This window comes from Natator depressus, chromosome 12, assembly GCF_965152275.1.
Source record: "Natator depressus isolate rNatDep1 chromosome 12, rNatDep2.hap1, whole genome shotgun sequence".
NCBI lineage: Eukaryota > Metazoa > Chordata > Testudines > Cheloniidae > Natator > Natator depressus.
In genome coordinates, this window is record NC_134245.1 from 14,261,899 (window position 1) to 14,282,075 (window position 20,177).

The 20,177-nt window shown below is 41.0% G+C and overlaps 1 protein-coding gene across 9 annotated transcripts in view; it reads right to left on the reverse strand.

Moving 5' to 3' along the window:
- Positions 1–20,177, reverse strand: part of CHD9 (chromodomain helicase DNA binding protein 9) — a 182,314-nt gene that overhangs the window by 22,974 nt on the left and 139,163 nt on the right. For 5 of the 9 annotated variants that reach the window (XM_074968612.1, XM_074968611.1, XM_074968619.1 and 2 more), the window contains 11 exons: positions 19,968–20,085; positions 19,196–19,253; positions 18,831–18,873; positions 18,441–18,660; positions 18,066–18,268; positions 16,870–17,778; positions 11,451–11,614; positions 4,895–5,167; positions 3,931–4,099; positions 1,083–1,222; positions 207–428 (listed from right to left, as the gene is read on the reverse strand). In XM_074968612.1, coding sequence (XP_074824713.1) covers positions 207–428; positions 1,083–1,222; positions 3,931–4,099; positions 4,895–5,167; positions 11,451–11,614; positions 16,870–17,778; positions 18,066–18,268; positions 18,441–18,660; positions 18,831–18,873; positions 19,196–19,253; positions 19,968–20,085 — 2,519 coding nt within the window. The remainder of the gene's footprint in view (positions 1–206; positions 429–1,082; positions 1,223–3,930; positions 4,100–4,894; positions 5,168–11,450; positions 11,615–16,869; positions 17,779–18,065; positions 18,269–18,440; positions 18,661–18,830; positions 18,874–19,195; positions 19,254–19,967; positions 20,086–20,177) is intronic. The other 4 variants (XM_074968614.1, XM_074968617.1, XM_074968615.1 and 1 more) reach the window with 3 other exon arrangements.

Genomic DNA, 20,177 nt, shown 5'->3' on the forward strand with positions numbered 1-20,177 from the left:
ATTGCATGGAGATGGGAAGAAGATAGATAGAAATTAAGAGACCATCCCATAGACTTCCGCTTCAAATCAAGTGAAAATAAAGAAGGGGGGAAAAAAAGAAGAGAATAAGGAATCCCATGTGGTATATATTACAAATTTAAATACAATATGAAGAGGCAGAATGAGACTCACTATTTAGTTGAAGCAGAGTTCAAAAGAATACTCACAGGAATAAAAGCTCCTAAATCTTCAACATAACCAGGATGTTCCTTAAGCCATTTTTCTAAATCCTTCCTTTTTGGTGCATCATCACCTGCAAGTCTTGTTCCATCTTTCAGGTTAATGACAGGAACTGGGCTTTCTTCATCAAGTAGACCTTGGGACTGAGCATAAGTAAGTGTTGGGTTTATTACTGGAGCAACTTGCGAGGTGTTAATGCCTGGATTAACCTGTAGAAAGACAAAATATTCTGAGAAACATGCAATACATTGGAAAACAAATGTCACAAAGAATTTGTAGGTGGTCTCCAATTTAGTTAAATACACAGCCAATTACATTCTGAAAGAGATCTATATGTAATTTTCCATATTGTAATTAAGCAATATCATAGATGTGGCTTTTTGTTTGTTTTTAATAAAAATCCTTTCCAGCTCACATTTAAAAGATTATAAATAAGGTAATACTTGAATTGCGGGATGATCATCAAAAAATTGTGAACAAGTCATGGAAAATTGCAGAAAAGTAACAATGGACCTTATTATTTGGAGTAATGAAGTCCATTATTACTTTTGTGCGATTTTCCACTTTCGGCTATCCATGGCTGAGAGCGGTGGCTCCTGCTGTTGGCTGCCTGGGGCTGACGGAAGGAGCCAGGGCTCCCACTGTCAAAATTGCAGTGGAAGTGTAATATTGCAGAATCTGCAATTTTCACAATATTACAAGTTAAGTAGGACCTTAATTATAAGCTTATACTGAGTAATTCCAGATGAAATCATTTGAATGCTAAAGTTTAGCAATTATTTGTTCACAGCACAATATGCTCAATTAAGAAATTCAGAGTAAAATTTAACTTGTATTTTGGATATAGAATCAGATTTACTTACATGATTAGGTGGTTTATTTCTATTTATAAAGAGGATGTCAACTCCTTCTACATTCTTCCTCCTTCCTCTCCTCTTTTTGACTACAGGCTGGCTGTCGACCATCACTCCATTAGCATTAACTGTTAACTGATTGGAAGCACCTATCAAATTAATAATGCAATATCATTAATGAGTCAAAGGTGTGTTCCATTTATAATCAGGAACACATTCAATAAAAAAGTTCCATAATTTGAAATAGAGTAGTTTATAGATAATTCCCACATATAAACAAAAAATCAAACTGCTAAAGAGACCCTGTAACAAGTACAGAAAAACAAAAGGGATCAATAAATCATAGTTGCAGCTGCTAGTACTATTAAAATTAAAACGATCAACTATTTTTCCATCTCCATTGTACAAGGGAAAGATTTTTTTTTTTAACTCCAAATGATTTAATTTAATTTTCTATTACAGAAGAAGCCATCAGTGCTTACTGCATTTTATTTCTTTATTTGCGAACCAACAACATTCAGTGCTGTTAGACTGACCATGATTAGCTCAGAACAGTGTTTTTAGCAGACAACCGCTCCACAGCCGGCAGGGATGACAACAGTTTGAGAAGGGTCCCCCAAATTGGTGTTGTTGAAAAAAGGAAAGCAAGCATTCTCAGATCAGTATTCTATATGTAAATATCACTCACCAACATAATGAACCAATTTTAAGGTAACATGTTTTGGACTTAAATCCCTAGAAAGTTGTACCCATTTAAGAATCTCCATCAAGGTACTGTCAAGCTCAACATTCAACATATGAGACACTACACCATCTTCCAAAATAATGTCTTAAGAGTAACTTAAAAACATGGGGGGGTTGAGTTTTTTTGGTTTTAAATCACAGTTTTTCACCTGTCTTGATTTTTCACCTTTAAGGGGGAGCTCCCCATGCATATTGTGTGTGTGATCATCTTAGGGTCAAAATGCAACCTTAAATATACACAAAAATGCAGCATCTTTTTTCACTGATTAGAGGGAACTCCACTTACCTTCTATTGTCCTCGTGGGGGGGCATGTGGCAATTCCATTCTATCCAGTCCTTAGCTGAACAGGATAGGCAGCTGCTGCACTCACATTCTTTCCACACGTTTCCCCACAATCTACTGTCACCTACATTCACCCCTACTCATATTTCCCTCCCTCACAGTTTCTTATCCATCACATTCTCTTTCTCTTCCATACCACATTCCTCTGCACTCTTTCAGCTCCTCTCACTTTGCCTTCATATCCTCCTGCCACCCCTCAGATGGCCTCCTGATCCCAACATTCCCTAGTATCCCATCCTATCTGTACTCTGCTTCTCAGATTCCTTTGATTCACAGTGCCCTGTCCAGTTCCCTAACCCACTCCATTCGCTGATAGTCCCTACAGTCCCATTCCTAACACCTCTATATTTGCCCGGCCCTCACAGAGTGACTAAGGGGACACTATCTTCCCTGAGAGTAGCCTGGCTTCAGAGCCATTGGAAACCAATAGGATGGCATCTATCTTTGCTGAGGGCAGCCTCACTTTCATCTGAAAAGGTCAAATGGACATACAATGCATCTTGCTAAGGGAAGCATGTGCCTTCAGACCCAGATGGTAATGGGATATGGGAGCCATTTTAGATGAGGGTAAAAATTTGCAAGATTGAAGAAAAAATAAATGAATGAGAACCCTTAAAGACCCAAAATATTGCACAAGTTGACAACACTGTCATACATGTTTAATAGGCTTAAGGATGTGAGATGTATTATCCTCTTTTAAGTTGAAACTTGACATACCAAGTTTCTACTTCTGTATTTTTATGTAGCTTGTATTCAACAAAATGATTTCAATAAGCTTCTATTTTACATAAATGAAAAATGTGTACATTTTTCATTTAAGTTAAAGATATATTTTGGAATTGCTGTAACTTGAGCTTAGATTTTAAAAAAACTGTGTAAACAATTGGTCAATATTATGAACATCTTAAACATTGTGTCTACTTCATGTTTACACACATTACTTTTCATAAATGTTACTCACATGCATAACTCAGGTATATGTGAGAGATTATAATGTCTCTATACGAGTCACTATGGTCTACTGGGTTACAATTTTATATATATACACACACAAACACAATTACATTAAGTTCTTAAGAAGCTATTGTAATGTACAGGGTAAATAATATCCCTTTTAGACATTTTCTGAATACTTATTTATAAAATAAAGCTACTGAAGATTACTAGGCTAAATATCCATAGAAAAATCTAAATATGAGTTTACCACAATGAGACCGTAGTGGCACCAAAGAAGTCATGACACCATCACAAGAACTAGAAGGCATCCAATGAAATGGAGAGGTAACAAATTTCAAAAGTATAAAAGGAATCCCCCCCACAAAAAATGTGTAATTAACCTCTGGAACTTAATGACTTTCATATCTATAATGAGAAATGGATCCAAAACAAATACCTAAATCTAAACATCCCTGGTATGAAAAATTGAGGATCCAGATCTTAAATTTGTATCAGAGGCTATTTTCTAGTTGTAACACATATTTCCGATTGAAATAGAATACAGTTTTGTTATTAAGATTAATAATACAGAATATTATTGAGGATCACAGTAGTAAAGCACAAAACTGTCTCTATCCTACTATACTTGACTGTTTGATTGCCTCAGACACAGGAGACAGATTACAAAGAGCACAGAAAATTAACACAGATAGAAAATGGCAGACAAAGTATAATGGCTCTTTGTCTATTTCCCTACAATGTACACTGTCAAAGAGATTCTTGTGACCAGGGAGCATTATGTAAATTGACACTATAATAAATCATAATGTTTACCTGATTCTGGTAAGGATTTTGGAAAATTGACAAGGCTGGTCTCTGAAGCATTCTGGAGCTCACGAAGCCGAGCCAGGTATTGCTGCTGTCCTAACGTGCCTTCTTCACTTTCAAACAGCCTTTTTTGAGAAAACCCCTGCTTCTGAAAAGTCAACTTCAAACCACCTTCCTGTTAAACAAATGCCAGGGTTAGAAGACTGTCTTCTGAGACAGAAATGACTACTTCATAGTTCAGAATTCTCGCATAAAACACATCTATTACAGAAGAGTTGAGGGAAAATGAGATCACACAAGACTTTAATCAAGCCTTGCTTTTCTTCAAAGTAACCAGTCTAACCAGAAATTTTACAGGACCACCTTTCTGAATACAAATTGTGAAAAAATTAATATCTTAACTGAAAAATTCAGATACTGAACATCTATCTACTTCCTTAATCTCATCCTATGCAAATCCCAAATCCAATTACTAGAACAGAGTTCTCATCCATTTGTACTTACTACCAACAAATCTCAAATTACAAACACAGGAAATGGGTATTTTAGACACCTCTAGTATGTATGTGAAACTACAGGATTTAGTTGTAACCTTTTTAGAAGCACATGAAATTATAAAGTGCTAATTTGAGTAGGGCATGCTAAAATGTTCAAAAAAAGTCAAACTCACTGGAAACACCTATTATTTATGCAACTAACCAGACTGTTAGAAACTGCATAAAACAAACCATTTGAGGAAGCATCTTAACAGCAGGATTTCAGAAGTTTAAAGAGGGACATACATTCAGTGATGATCCCTCTAGTAGGATATGTAAATTTAAAAATGCCCAATGCCCAAAAGAAACATATCCAAATACCCGTAAACTAATGTGCAAAGGAAGTAAGAGTGAGAGCAGGCAGCCACTTGCAGGTAAAGCATGCCGCACACCGCAATCGCAATCAGGTCCTAGGGCAATAAAAATAAACATACGTCATTGATTTTCACTGTAAACTCCTTTTCTCGTACATGCTTCTTCACCTTTGGCATCTGTGGCGACTGATCATGTTCTTCCTTAACACCTGCAGTTGGGGGTGTTGGTGCACTAGGTTCGCTGTAGTCTGCAGCTGCACCCGGGCTGTCCAGAAGTTTGGTTGTGTAGAAAGATGCTACTGTATTGCTGTCATAGCTTCTTCTTGCCGAAGGCCATTTACCTTTCAACACTGTTTGACAAATACTGTCTAGTCGGTTAATCATAACTCGATCCTAGAAAAAAAGAGAAAAAACTTTTTACAAAGGAACTGCTTATAAAATCTATACATGATGCCATTCAGAATGCAAACCCTACTCTTCTACAAAGAAGAGTAAGGATAATCTTATGGTTAAATCACTGGACTTGCACTCAGGATTTGGGTTCAATTCCTGGCTCTACAACATTTTCCTGGGTGGCTTTGGATAAATCACAATCTCTCTATACCTCAGATAACCATTTGCAAAATGTGGACAATGGTACTTCCTTTCTTCTACCCTTTGTGTATCTTGTCTATTTTGGTCCTGCTCCTGCAAATACTTAAGCACATGCTTCGCTTTACTCACATGAGTAGTCCCATTAATTTTAATGGGAATACTCTGGATAGTAAAATGAAACAGTGCAGAAGTGTTTGCAGATTTTTGGCCATGACCATTTGGGGCAGGGACTATCACCTAACATATGTAGATGCTACAATAATATAATAACCAGCCACAAATATAAAAATAAATGTGCATGCTCTTATTTCACAGTTCCTGCTGTCATGTTTGAATCTGTTCCGTTCCCGATTCAAATACCTTAGGTCATAAGCCGGCAAAGCACATTTAATTTTAAACACACAGTCCCACTGAAAAGTCAAGCACGTACTTAGACCTTAAGCAATACATGCTGAATTCCCCAAATAAAATGTAGGGGACCCTTTTAGAACCTATGTAATATAAAAATAAAATCCATAAAGTTTGCTGATACCGTTAGAGCACACATTTGTCCAAGAAATAAACTGCCCAACATATAAAATGCTCTTTACAATTCTCTCCTAATCTTGATTGTGTTCTACACCACCACATTCAGAACAAGGGCCTACATTTTCAAAAATGATTAGTTGTTTTGTTATGCCTCTATTTGTGGGTGTTCATTTTGACACATTCTAAATGGGCCTTCCACCTTCTCTATGAAAATTAGACCATTTAAGAAGGGCTCAAGTGATGCTCTTGAAAATTGAAAATCATGAACATTGAAACCAAAAGTTATTTTTAAGAAAAATATTCATGATGTTAATGTAGTGGAGATTAAAAGCTCCTGAATTTCAGATACTAATACTAATCTCTCTCTTCTGAGCTCCCCCACCCTTTTTGTCTCTTCTTTTGTCATGAAGTTCCCTTTCAGGCCCTCCTAAGCTGCTTGACTTCTGAAAACAATGCCTTCATCAGAAGCTTCCAATCTGGCTGCGTATTTTCAAGCTTCAGTGCAATCCATGCCTGCCTCCAGTGAATGAGATCTTTACCACTGCAAATTGAGAAACCAATAGCTATTTTTTTATAATATAGTACATGCCTTTAACAAATACAATGAAATTTTACTCTAAGACTGTGTTATAGTTATCTACATAATTTAAAACAGTTTTGTAGAGGGGAACACAGTTTCTTTGGAAAGTAGCATGCAGAAGAATTAGACCACCACCAGTGACCCTTACATTCTACAAAATTATGTTAAAATAACTTTAGAACTACTGAATAAAATATAAATCCCAGAAAATTCAAAAATGCAGTTGAATCTACTTAAAATCCAACTAGCATGTCCAAGAAGGTGGTGATTTTATAAGCCAGATGTTCTGCAAACCATAAGCATAGCAGGGGACTGTGAAAACAAGATTAGCTTTAGACGCCCATAAAGTATTCCTCTTGGATCTTCTGATTTTCACGTCAAGTGTCAAAGCTAATCTAATCTTTCATTTTAAAAATAATATCTATCCTTTTCCATTGTGAAGGCAATTGTCAAAAGTATACTAATCACTGGGATTAAAGTTTATATTTTAACTATACATTTTAACAAATCACAAAATCTTCACAGTTTGCCACTAGTACAGTTGAGAACAAGCCACTAATGCATGTAAAAGGATAGATTTATTCACCATGCAGTAAAAAACAGTTACCTACCTCTCGTAACTGTTGTTCTTTGAGATGTGTTGCTCATGTCCATTCCATTCTAGGTATGTGTGCGCCCATGTGCACCACTGTTGGAATTTTTTGCCTTAGTGGTATCCATAGGGCTTACTGGCACCCTCTGGAGTCCCGCACTCATGCACCAGTATATGAGGCATCGCCGACCCTATGCCCTGTAAGTTCCTTCTTGCCGGCAACTCTTGCCAACAGAGGGGTAGGAGGGCCTATCATAGAATGGACATGAGCAACACGTCTTGAAGAACAACAGTTACGAGAGGTAGGTAACCTTTTTTCTTCTTCGAGTGCTTGCTCATGTCGATTCCATTCTAGGTGACTCACAAGTGGTATCTCTGGAGGCGAGCTTGGAATTCACGGCCATGCGAATTGTAACACTCCTCTGTCAAAGCTGGCATTGCCCTGGACCTGCTGGGTGTAATGGGTATGGAGGTATGGATGGATGACCAGGTAGCGGCCCTGCAAATATCTTGAATTGGCACCTGGGCCAGGAAGGCTGCTAACGAGGCCTGCGCTCTGGTGGAATGGGCGGTAATGATCGCCAGCAGTGGTATCTTTGCCTCTTCATAACAAAACCTGATGCAGGTGGTGATCCAAGAGGAAATTCTCTGAGTAGAAACAGGTAGACCTTTCGTTCTGTCCGCTACTGCGATGAAAAATTGTGTTGACTTACGGAATGACTTAGTTCTTTCTATATAAAAGGCTAGTGCTTTCCTATTGTCCACAGTGTGTAACCTGCACTCTTTATCAGATTTATGAGGTTTTGGGAAGAGGACTGGTAAAAATATGTCCTGATTAGTGTGAAACTGCGAAACTACCTTGGATAAAAAGGCAGAGTGCGGTCGCAGTTCAACGTTGTCCTTATAGAACACCATGTAGGGTGGCTCTGACGTAAGCATTCTGATTTCAGAGACCCTTCGGGCCACCAGGAAGGAGACCTTTCACAAAAAGAGCAGGCAGGAACAGTTGCGCAGGGGCCAGGGAGGGGCTGCTGCCAGGTTCATGAGCGTGCAAAACCAGTGCTGGTGAGGCCAAGCCGGGGAGACCATGATAACTTGTGCCTTGTCTCTCTTGATCTTTGCCAGGACCCTGCTGATGAGAGGAATCGCAGGGAATGCGTACATCAGGTTCCCTGACCACGACAGGAGAAAGGAATCGGAGAGGGAGTCCTTGCCCAAGTCTTGCTGCGAACAAAACCGGTGGCATTTCCTGTTTACCCTGGTGGCGAACAGGTCCACTTGGGGAGTTCCCCACCTCTGAAAGATCATGCAGGCTACCTCCGGGTGGAGCAACCACTCATGGTGAGAGGAGAAGTCCCTGCTGGGATGATCCGCTAGCTTGTTCTTGACACCAGGGAGGTGACAAGCTTCCAGATGGATTTCGTTGCTGATGCAGAAATCCCAAAGATGGAGTGCTTCTTGGCAGAGAGTCAACGAACGTGCTTTCCCTTGCCTGTTGATGTAGAACATCAAGGCAGTGTTGTCCGTCAGGACTCTCACCACCTTGCCCGACAGGTGAGGTAGGAAGACTGCATGCCAAGGGGACTGCCCTGAGTTCTTTGACGTTTATGTGTAACATCATCTCCTCCGGGGACCACATATCCTGGGTCTGGAGGTCACCAAGGTGTGCACCCCAGCCGAAATCCAAGGCGTCCGATACTAATTCGATGGAGTGATGGTGGGTGTCGAACAGAACCCCCTGTAGGAAGATTGTGCGATTGGTCCACCATCACAGTGAGGCAAGTACCATAGGGGGAATGGTAACAACCTTGTCCAGGTGATCTCTGGACTGGGAATAGACCATTGCCAGCCATTGCTGCAGGGGCCGCATCCAGAGCCTGGCATGGTGGACAATGTATGTGCATGCTGCCATGTGACCCAGCAGGCGCAGGCAAACCCTGGCCATAGTCAGGGGGAACGCAGAGACCTCTGCGATGAGGTCCGTCAACATCTGGAACCTTTCTAACGGCAGGAACGCTCTGGCGCAGGTTGAGTTGAGCACCGCTCCAAATGAACATAGACTTTTTGTCGTTTACCAGTAGGCGGCACATGGCTTGCAGCACCACATCATCCTCTTGGAACTGAGACATGGAGTTGCCCTTGATTAGCCAGTCATCAAGGTATGAGTAGATCTGGATACCCCAACATCTGAGGTCAGCAACCATCACCGACATGCAATTGGTAAACACTCTGGGTGCTGTTGCCAAGCCCAACGGGAGGACCGCAAACTGGTAGTGGTGGGGGCCCACCGTAAACCGAAGGAAGCGTCTGTGACCTTGAAAGACTGCTATGTGGAAGTCCACGTCCTTCTAGTCAAGGGCAGGTCTCCCAGATCCAGGGAGGGGATGATAGAAGCCAAGGAGACCATGCTTCTTTAGATACTTATTGAGGTCCCTCATGTCCAGGATGGGCCTCAGACGGACCTTGGCCTTTGGGATTAAGTGGTACCGGGAATACAACCTCTTGTTCCTGTAGTCGAGAGGAACTTCTTCCACCGCACCCAATTGCAGCAACCCCTTTACCTCCTGCATGAGGAGACTCTCGTGAGAAGGGTCCCTGAAGAGGGACAGGGAAAGAGGGGGGGGGGTAGAAGTAAACTGTAGGATATAACACTCCGCCACGGTATTGAGGACCAGCGGTCTGAAGTTAGCCAAAGCAGCAGAAGTTCCAGCAGAATGACTGGCAGCAAGAAGGAATTCAGGGTGGGGGGAGACGGCAGCGCTCCTCATACCACGCCATGCAGGCGGCACTCCAGAGGGCGCCAGAACCGGTCCCCTACGGATACTGCTAAGGGAAAAACTTCCAGCACCGGTGCATGTGGAGAGCACACACACCTAATTTGGAATGGACATGAGCAAGCACTCCAAAAACTATACATTTTTACCTATCACTGTCCATCTGGTCCACCCATGTGCCTCTCCTCTCCTTGTGTACCACATCACAGGAATAAAGGGGGGGACTGCCAGACTGCCACCATCTCAGTTCCTCCTTTACCACCAGTTCCCAGTAGGAGACCAGGGAGCGGGGAAAGAGGGCAGGTAGTGCACTATACATAGGGAAAAGACATCTCAAAGAACTCCTGTTACTACAAGATGAGTAACCCATCCTCCTCCTTCCAGGGACTGTCCCTATGTGTTGTGCACTTCTGGTGATTCACAAGCCGTGTCTCTAAGGAATCCTAGAATCCTATGACATACATTGCTTCTCTAGGCAGGGTAGTTTTGCATCAGATGCAGTTGTTCACACCCAGTACACAGTGCCTAGCGAAGGTGTATAAAAAGTGCCAGGTCGCTGCTCTGCAGATTTCAATAACAGGGATATCTTTAAGGAAAACTACAGATGCTGCGCCTGAGCTTTAACTGAGTGTGTTTTCACATTGCTTGAATGTGTTTCTGGTGTAAATTAAGCAAGGTGTGACCAAAGACAAAGAAAAGCACATTTACATGCATGGTAAACAAAGCCATCAGGAGAGCAAGTGGGGAAAGATGACCACTTAATCTCGATGGGGTATGGAGAGTGCATCCCCCACCTCCCGAAGCCTTCCTGCCTCTTGAAGCAGCACCACTGAACTTTGGGAAGATATAAAGAGAGAAAGCCATTTTGCCTTCCTTGGCTTTTGCCTTCCTTCACATGAGAGACTAACGGGCCAGAGCTCTTGAAATCACAGAATAGTGGATCCTTTAACCAAGCAGTTTGAAGTCTCTGGGAACTGAATACAGATGAGAAACCTGCTTAAGCAAATATTGCAACTTGTTGAAAGTAAGTTTTAATCTTAGAAGCGTATTTTTACTTTTGTTTGATTGTAACCTTCTCTATCTTTATTCCTTATACTAGGTATCTCTTAAACCTAAGACTTTTTTTGTTTAACAAACTTGTTTTACTTGTACTATACACCAACTCAGTGTGTTAACCCCAGTTAAGGTAATAAGCTGCCAGGTACTGTCTCTTGAAGGGTGCAGCAAACTTAACTTCTGTAAGTTGTCAGTGAGAGGGCTGGACACTACAGGGCAGACGTTTTGGGGGAAATACAGGACAGGGAGGGTCTTGGGGTCACCCTGCAAAACGTAACTGGGAGGTGGAAGCCAGAGTGTGCTCTGCATGCTTGCATGCTGGCTGTTGATGTCAGGGCTATAAGCCACAGCAGCATAACATTTAAGACATCCAGAGTTCCAGGCCAGGCAATGACTAAACCCGACTGGTCTGATTCAAAACCCAAAACAGCATATCGGCATAGTCACAACAGGATTCACCCCCAGCTTACTATTTTAACTCGTCTATTTTAACCCCAAGAAAAAATGACCCAGCTATAACATTTGAGCCTGAAAATGGTATTACAAACTTACCTTTGGCCAATAGGATGCAGCCAACATGTATCCACCTTGCAAGAGATAGTTGGAATTTGGCGTCCCGTTGTTCAACTGGAAACAGTCCTGGGTCTCATCTTGTGTGGTGCTCAGAGAGGCTACGCTCTCTTCGTCATATGCTTTGATGTGAGGGGTTCCTTCTGCTAAATAAAAGTACTACATATAACTTGAAGCTGTATAGAAAAATATACCATAGTTTTTTTTTAGGATGCTCATACAAAGTATGTAAAGGTTTGGAAAGAAAAATTTGAACACGAATATAAAACGAAAAATGAAATTTTTATTCTGGGTATATGCAACGCTGATTTTTAAATTAGGAGTGCTGAAGCTCTTTCATGTAAATTGTGAACTACTACTACTCTGCACATAACTATATTCCTGTTCTCTTTTCTAGAGCTTAACATGTGAAGTATTCAGATATTTCAAAACAGGTTGCTTGCTAAAGTCTGATATGAAATCCCTTGTGACCATTTTAGAACACACGCATTTCAATTTGAAGTGAAACAAAATGTGATTTCAAGACAATAAATCAATTCCATTTTTAAATAGAAAAGTAAGCATGGAAAGCAAAGTGGTTGTCACCAGAGTGTGGTAAATCTATTGAGGAGATATTACTTGTTATATGTGGTCCATTTCACTTATTGGATGGGGTGTAGAAGGCTCCATTTGCCTCCCCCCAATTTTTTTAAAATGGTATGTCTACATCATATTACAATTTTAAACACGCATTTTTAAATTCTGAGTCTCTTTTCAACTAACATTCCACTGTTTCTTCTTCTCCCCTGACCCTCACATATTTTCCCCACATCCCAACCTCCATTTTTTATTTCTTTCCTCTTCCAGATCATCTCCAACAGAAGAAGAAAATCAGGGATATTATGTCTCTGTGTTTGCACAGTATAAATTTCCTGGTAGCAAGGCCAGACATATTTTTAAACTAACAGCCAATGCTGCGTAGGAAAGAGTACAGAAGCAAGAGCAACGTGAGATAATTCTGCAAGACTCAAACTTATGTGTAACAAAAAATGCAAGATTAAAATTGTGTACATAAGTGAGAGCGAAAGATGGAGATTTTAATTGCTTTCATTGCTTAAAATCAGTTAATACCATATATTTTAGTTATGCATTGTGTGGTTAAGTTATGGAGGATGGGTGGGTGAGTGTGTGTGGTTTTTTATTTTTGTAGAAAAAGCATTTGTGTCACAACACTCCACTTCCTACAAAAAAGTGTTTCCATTATCACTCTAATCATAAAATATTGATAAAAAATGCTACCCACCACTTATTTGACAAAATATTAAAAGTTTCTATGGTAGAGGACCACAATTTGCCTCTGTGCTGAGCCCTTCCCCGCTACTCCCTGATCCTGGACCAGATGTGCATCAGGATGGTCCCAAGCATAATTCAGCACAGTCTGAAGGACACTGTAAATAGTACCTACCAATAGCACCAACAGACTGATAAGGCAGCTTGGGATCAGCAAGGTGTAGCGCAGTCCCAGCAATGTCTCCGTTCTCTAAACACAGTTAATGACTAACCTAGCTCCACACCACCAGACGACCCCCCTGTGCAAGGGAGACTGAAGGGAATATCATCTCATAGTGGCTAAACTGGCTCTGCACCCAGAATCTACTTGTGGCACAGCACCGAGCAGCCACAATACAAGGGTGAGAATGCCCTAGATAACAAAAGGTAACTCTCAACATGCTTGTCAAATCTCAGCTCCCAAATATTACTACTTCAAAAACTGAAATGGATTTTGAATGCTTGGGACCACCAAAAACCTCTCTATTTCAAACTGATATGTAACCCATTTTTCCAGTATTCCCCCCGCCCCTTCCATGCAGGTCCAATACGTAGGGCCCACTGAAAACTTTCTTCCTCTAGAGCAGTATTTCTCAATGACCAGTCTGTGGATCGGAGCCAGTCACTCAGATCTCCCTGACATAGTTTAGGAAGGCAGCAGAAAGGTCCCTTGTATCAAAAAGGTTGAGAGGAACACTGCTCTAGAGGAAAAGGAAAAGCCCCTGGCGGGCCGGACCAGTTTGTTTACTTGCCGCATCCGCAGGTTTGGCCGATTGTGACTCCCACTGGCCGCGGTTCACTGATCCAGACCAATGGAGGCTGTGGGAAGCGGCGCGAGCCAAGGGACGTGCTGGCTGCCCTTCCTGCGGCCCCCATTGGCCTGGAGCGGTGAACCGCAGCCAGTGGGAGCCGCGATCGGCCGAACCTGCAGATGCAGCCAGTAAACAAACCAGTCCAGCCTGCCAGGGGCTTTCCCTGAACAAGCGGCGGACCGGCTTTGAGAACCACTGCTCCAGAGAGCCCTGTAGGTAGGGTGGAGGTAGAAGTGTTTTGGTTATCCCTTCCGTCAGCTGAAGTATTGTTTTCATGCAGAACAGGACAGTTGCTAAGCATGCAAATCCTGGGATTATAGAAATAATGGCAGTATTAACAATGGTTTAGTAACCAAAATTAAAACCACTAAACAGCGAGGCATTTGTTACAAATATTGTCCTCTCAAAAACAGCTTTAACACAACAGATTGGTCTAAAATACTCGTATCTGTTAAGTGTGCAATATATAGAACAGCTGCTCAAAAGTGCTACGAATGGTGTATTACACATTAAAAAAAAGTACATATTAAAGAGATGGTGCATAATGAATTGCACTGAAGTTAAGAGAACCTTCCAGCAGTTACCAAATCTTTAAAATGGAAATTTCTAATTAAACAGCAACAGAAAGACAGACAGATTTACATTCCCTAGCTGACATTTTACAACTCGAGGGTTGGACACATCATTGGTTACATAGGCTCAACTGGCAGGTGGTGGAAAGGGCAGGAATACCGTCCCTATTACTTGAACCTGCAGCAATTTTACAGGATACTGCCACTAAACCTAAATTGTGTTACACTGTCTAAGCCAGTCCTCCTCCTCCTCTTCTCCTTTGTTTTATCAGTTTCTTATCAACAACGTCCCCTTGACAATGCCCATTTGGTCCTGCAGGCAGAGGAGCATTGCAACATCAGAGATTACTCAGCCAGTAATTCTAACCTTAGCCTTAAACCTTAACACTAACCTGTTGTTTACCTTGGTCATCTCCCTCCTTGACAGTCAAGGCAGAGAGATTCTACTAAAACAGGTTTAAGTAGGAGTGATCACTTTAGATAAGCTATTACCAGCAGGAGAGTGGGGTGGGGGGAGAGAAAACCTTTTGTAGTGGTAAACACTCATTTTTTCATGGTTTGTGTGTATAAAAAGATCTTCTGTACTTTCCACAGTATGCATCCGATGAAGTGAGCTGTAGCTCACAAAAGCTTATGCTCAAATAAATTAGTTAGTCTCTAAGGTGCCACAAGTACTCCTTTTCTTTTTGCAAGGCATAGTGTGGAGGGAGCCACAGTGCAAATGTTGTCTCATTCCTACTCAGCCAATATAGCTCCTGATTTAGAACAGAGGTTCTCAAACTGGGAGAGCACGAAATGTATTCTGGGGGAGCACGAGAAGCTGTAGGGGAAAAAAAAACCTGACTGCACTCATTCAGAGCTGGGTGGCCAGAGAGCTGTGGATGCCTGCCAGACAGCGCTGCCACCAGCAACAGCGGAGAAATAAGAATGGCAATATCATACCATGCCACCCTACGTCTCCACTGCTGATGGCGGCGGCGCTGCCTTCAGAGCTGGGTACCTGACCAGCAGCTGCTGCTCTCTGTTCTGCCTTCAGAGCTGAGTGGCTAGAGAGTGATGGGGTTGCGGCGGGGGGGGGGGGGGGAAAGGAGGATAAACTGCTACAGACACAAAGAAGGGGTATGCAATCAAATAAGTTTGAGAACCATTGATCTAGAACAGCCCTCTATTCCAGTCCTGAACTCCCATGCCACCCCAACTCTCCTAGTTCTGACTGCCAGTTTCACTTGATGATTCATTTTGATAAATGGAATTGAGTATGCAAATGAACTGTAGGAGGAGAGTGATGACTAGCTGATTTACTTCTGATGTCACAATGCTTCAGAGACATGCCATCTAGTTGACTGTTAGGCCTCACTTGTTGCTAAGCCAAATATATACTATAGTCAAGATTTTTACCATATGAAATGTATCAATAGATTTGCTATGGATGAGATTTTCAAAGGTACCTAAATAACACAGGAACACAAATCCTAATGAAAAAAAACAACACCATGGAACTAGTGCTCCCAAGCCACACAGCTGATTTTGAAAATTCTATCTTTGTGTTCCTAGGCCCTACACTAATCCACAATCTTGTTTATATTTTCTGAATAGTTTTGAAGCCTGAAATCTGTGCAAAAATGCTTGAAAATTTGTCAGTGAATGCAAATACACGTTGCACTGTGTCACACAAGCATAAATGAATGAGCAAACACCCACTTATATAATATGCTAATATCCCATAGTAACAAATTACTCATAACTGACCCTTGATGTTGCAGCCTAAAACCTTACCGTTCGTGGTGGAAAACCAATCCTAACCCACACAACCCAACTCTACTGCCAGAAAGTTAATGATCACCATGATATAACATTTATTGTACGCATAGTGGAAACCAATTTAAAGCAGATCTTGAATATTAGCACTTTTAATGTATTTTTCTCTCCATCACAGAAAACAGAGCAGAGGGTTATATTCTTAACAGTAAAACTGTTGAACTGAATACAAGACATTGAGAATCATGCTCCCCCATTGTGTAATTTCTGTCTTGAAAATCTTTGAGCTAATGCTTTGGCAGAATATGGTCCTTGTTGTCACAATTCTTTCTGCTGTTGGGAAAGTACTACATGACACGATTATTTGTCTGTTCCTTTCCTCATCTTAAAGTATTTCCTAAAGCAGCAAACTGTGTGTAGGGGAAACAAAAGGGAGATTTTATAAAAGGAGGGCCTGTTGCTCTAGATATCTAAGTTTGGTAACCAAGATTGCCCATAGGTGGGTGCTGAGACAGTACCTCAAATTACTCTTAATGATCTTTGGCAGATTGCAGGACTGTGAGTTTTCAAGAGATACTTAAGAGTGGTGTAGTGATGTGGGACAAGGGATGAATGAGGAGGGAAAAACAGAAGCAGTACCAAAAGAACCTAAATATAGGAGGAAAGAAAAGAAATGGGGAAGAAGAGGGGAAAAACATTTTTGCAGAAATTCTGGCAATTCAACCCTTCCTCCCACACCTGAGTCAAATGCTGAACACAGCTCTCTATGGAATCAGTCAACATGATGCTTTGAATCGACAGAGGCATTGATAGGAGGTGATGGGAAATACAGAATATTTGCTTTTGTTTTTACTATGTATTCTCCTATTCCTATGCCTTTCAGATGTCTTTCAATATTCAGTATTTTTAGTTTTAAAATTATGATGTAGTAATAAGACTTTTGACACTTACCTCGCTTTTGTGCCTCTTCGTCATCACTGTCACTCTCTTCAGATGACGACGATGATGACGACGATGATGAAGATGAAGATGATGAAGAGGAGGAAGATGCTGAAGAACAAGATGAGGATGAAGAAGAACTGGATCCTGATTGGGAGCGTGAACAAGAAGAGGAAGAGGAAGAGGATGATGAAGATGACCTGGAAGAACAGGATGATCTGTCTGAATCAGAGTCAGAATCAGAGCTAGAGTCTGACCCTCTTTTGTTGACTCTCTGTTTTTTGGAAGCAGGGTTTGGAGTTAGGGGCTCTGTCCTTGCTGCAACCATACGCCTGTCAGTTTCAGTTTTCACGCCAGGTTTGTGGTCTGTAGTCTGTAATGGCGTGCCATTCTTTGGGCTCAAAGGTTCAGATTTCATCATTGTCCGTGTTTCCTCAGTAGACATAGATTCTTCTTCAGACGACTGAGGGTCCTCTTTAAGGTTTTCATTTTTAACTTTTGTATCCTCAAGAGCATTCCCTTTAGTATCTGGCAATCTTGACTGAGGTGCAAGAGGAGAAGCAGACAATGCCATCTGATACTGATGTAAAAGTGGAGTAGAAGTTCTTGATAGTGCCACTTTATTCTGACTGTAGTTCCTCTGGGCAGACATAAATGAGAGTTCAGGATCACGAAGAATGTGATAGTCTGTTCTGCTAACCCCATGTTTAGCAGCTCCAATAAGTAAATCCCTGTCATGAGTCCCACACTCCCACCAGACTGGCAAGTCTGGATTTGGCTGACAAAGTTTCAAGCGTTCAAACAGCTGTGGATGTCGGAGAGCCTGTTCTCGTACCTTCCTCAAGAGTTCAATGCGATATAAGGTCCGAGAAGCACGCTCCTCGGTAATTGGTTGGATAAAAATGGTTGGGTCTACAAGTTCTATATAAAAATAAAACAAATGGGAGTATCTGGCAAACAAAACCTTGTAATGCAGATCAGAAGCAAGTGACATTAACCAGTTAACAGCCAAGTCCCACAAAACATTAACCTCATGTTCCACATTAGACTTTTCCCCATTTTCTTCTCCCCTAATAAAATTTTGGAAAGCAGACAGAGTTGTAGCTTTTTGGAAAGAGGAAACAAACAATATTTTGTACGATCAGTATCAACTACATGCTTCAAATATTTTTAAAACATACTGTACTCTATTTTCCTTTGATACATACCTTCTTTTGAGGGAAGGCGACAGACTCTCCTGCACATAGACATAAAAGCATACAAGTACTTCTCTAAACTCTCATCAGTTTTCTTATGCAGTCTAGCCATGGCTCTAAATTTTGTCCAGTCAAATCGACCCCCGTCAGGATCAAACACCACTCCAAATGTGGATACAACCCTGTAAAAATCAGCTTCTTCTCTTCTCGTCCATCTGGATTGGCAATTAAAAAAAAAAAAAAAATCAATCAAGTTTGGACATTCAGTAATTTTCTTAATATTATCACCTGTGATCATTAGTGATTACAGCTTTAAAAAAATTTAAGAAGTCTTTTTGAGTTTCTATAGGCTCATGCGTTTAAACGGAATACTTATTTTGCACAAACCTTTGTTGCCTTTCAATCTTGGCAGCAATTTTTGGATTTAGAGCAGCTTCTTCATATGGAGGCTGCATCACAGTGGCCTGAACTGGAAACGTTGGTTGGATTTGCTGGGCCTGCCTGTTCTTACTAGTACGTTGGTAGGCTGTTATTAGGCGGCGCAGACGTGTTGTTAAAGCAGACTGAGTGGGCCAATAAATTTTGTCTCCTTCCATCATCTGACCGTCTATATTAAAAGAAAACAACCAAACTCAAAGAAACAAGTCAATTATTGATAGTGTCTCAGGTTCTGCACTACACCTAAAGCAGGGCTGCGCCACGACATGATGTAGCCCAGCATGATAGGATACTATATGTTCACAATAATGATCATATATGAAGTTTAATTTACTTTACCTCCGTCAGCTATTACTAGATCTCCTGGTGATGAAGCATCATCCTAAAAAATCCAAGATTTGAAATAAATCAAAAATGTAAATCCATCAGAGACGCAGTTAAAAAAAACACACACCTTAGGTAGATAACTAACAAAAATAAAATAAGAATAATAGTATTTTGTTATATTTTAGACAACTGGCTATTAAGGCATCTTTAATATGAAGGGATCACCCAAAAATACTTTGTCAAAGACTTCTATGAGACTTATACTTAAGCTGTGCATGTATAGGAAATATTAAAAATGCTAAAATAACTAGCTCCACGAAGTTAGAAGTAACATTTTCGTTATGATAGAAAGAACTAAAAACAGATGCATACCGTACCTCCATATCATCTTTAAACATTGCTGGGGCTGGTTTATATTCTGGATCTTCTACATCCCTGTTAAAATTTCAACACAGTAAAATAATCCATTTTAATACTCTTTTAAAAGGACCTATTCTGTTTGTATTATGCAAAGCAATTCTAAATCAAGATGGATTTATTCTCTGGTTAACTTTCTACTGGGAAATCTCAGTCACTGTACTTTGGAGGGGAAAAAACACTACAACAGGAACTATGGCTTCGACATTTTCCCTCTTTCCTGCCCCACAATCACCCCAAGAGGTCTTCTATGTCTGTGGCCCTAAATTGTGGCCACCAACCCTCTGTCTCATGAAAAATGAACCACCACTCCTCTTTGGAGGCTGTCAATGCTACTCAAATTGATTTAAAGGGGTTGCTGTTTAGCAACACTAGGCATTCCTGGCCTCTAGAGGAAAGGCTGACTAATATGGTAGCAACTCCCAATTCCTGCTGGCTTTTGTACTGAGGAATCAAATTCACATCTCTCATATAGCAATGCAAAGCACTATCACTGCCACATGGATAACCTAAGTTTTTATGTTACCAATGAATTCCCATGTCTAAGTATTGTGCTATAAATACACTGGGCCTGATTTTCTTATCACTTACACTGGAACACACCAGAAATAATGCCATTTACATCAATCAGCTTACACTGGTGTAAAAATAGTGTGAGAGGAGAACCAGGCCCAGCGTATAAGTTTAGTTCAGTTTACATCAAACAGCTTGTAACTAAACAAACATTCATACCCATCAATGTAATCATTTGCTCTCTGTTCAGCAGCAACTGCTTTCTCATCTGGTTTGCCCACTCTTTCCAAGAAACAGAGTGCAGGATCTGCTCTAATAGTGTTGTACTTTTCATACCCTGAATGGGAAGAGGCAACATAAAAGTGATTTTTAAAAGAAGGCATAAAAGGAAACGAGGAAAGGTTTGTGTCGGGGGGGGGGGGGGGGGGG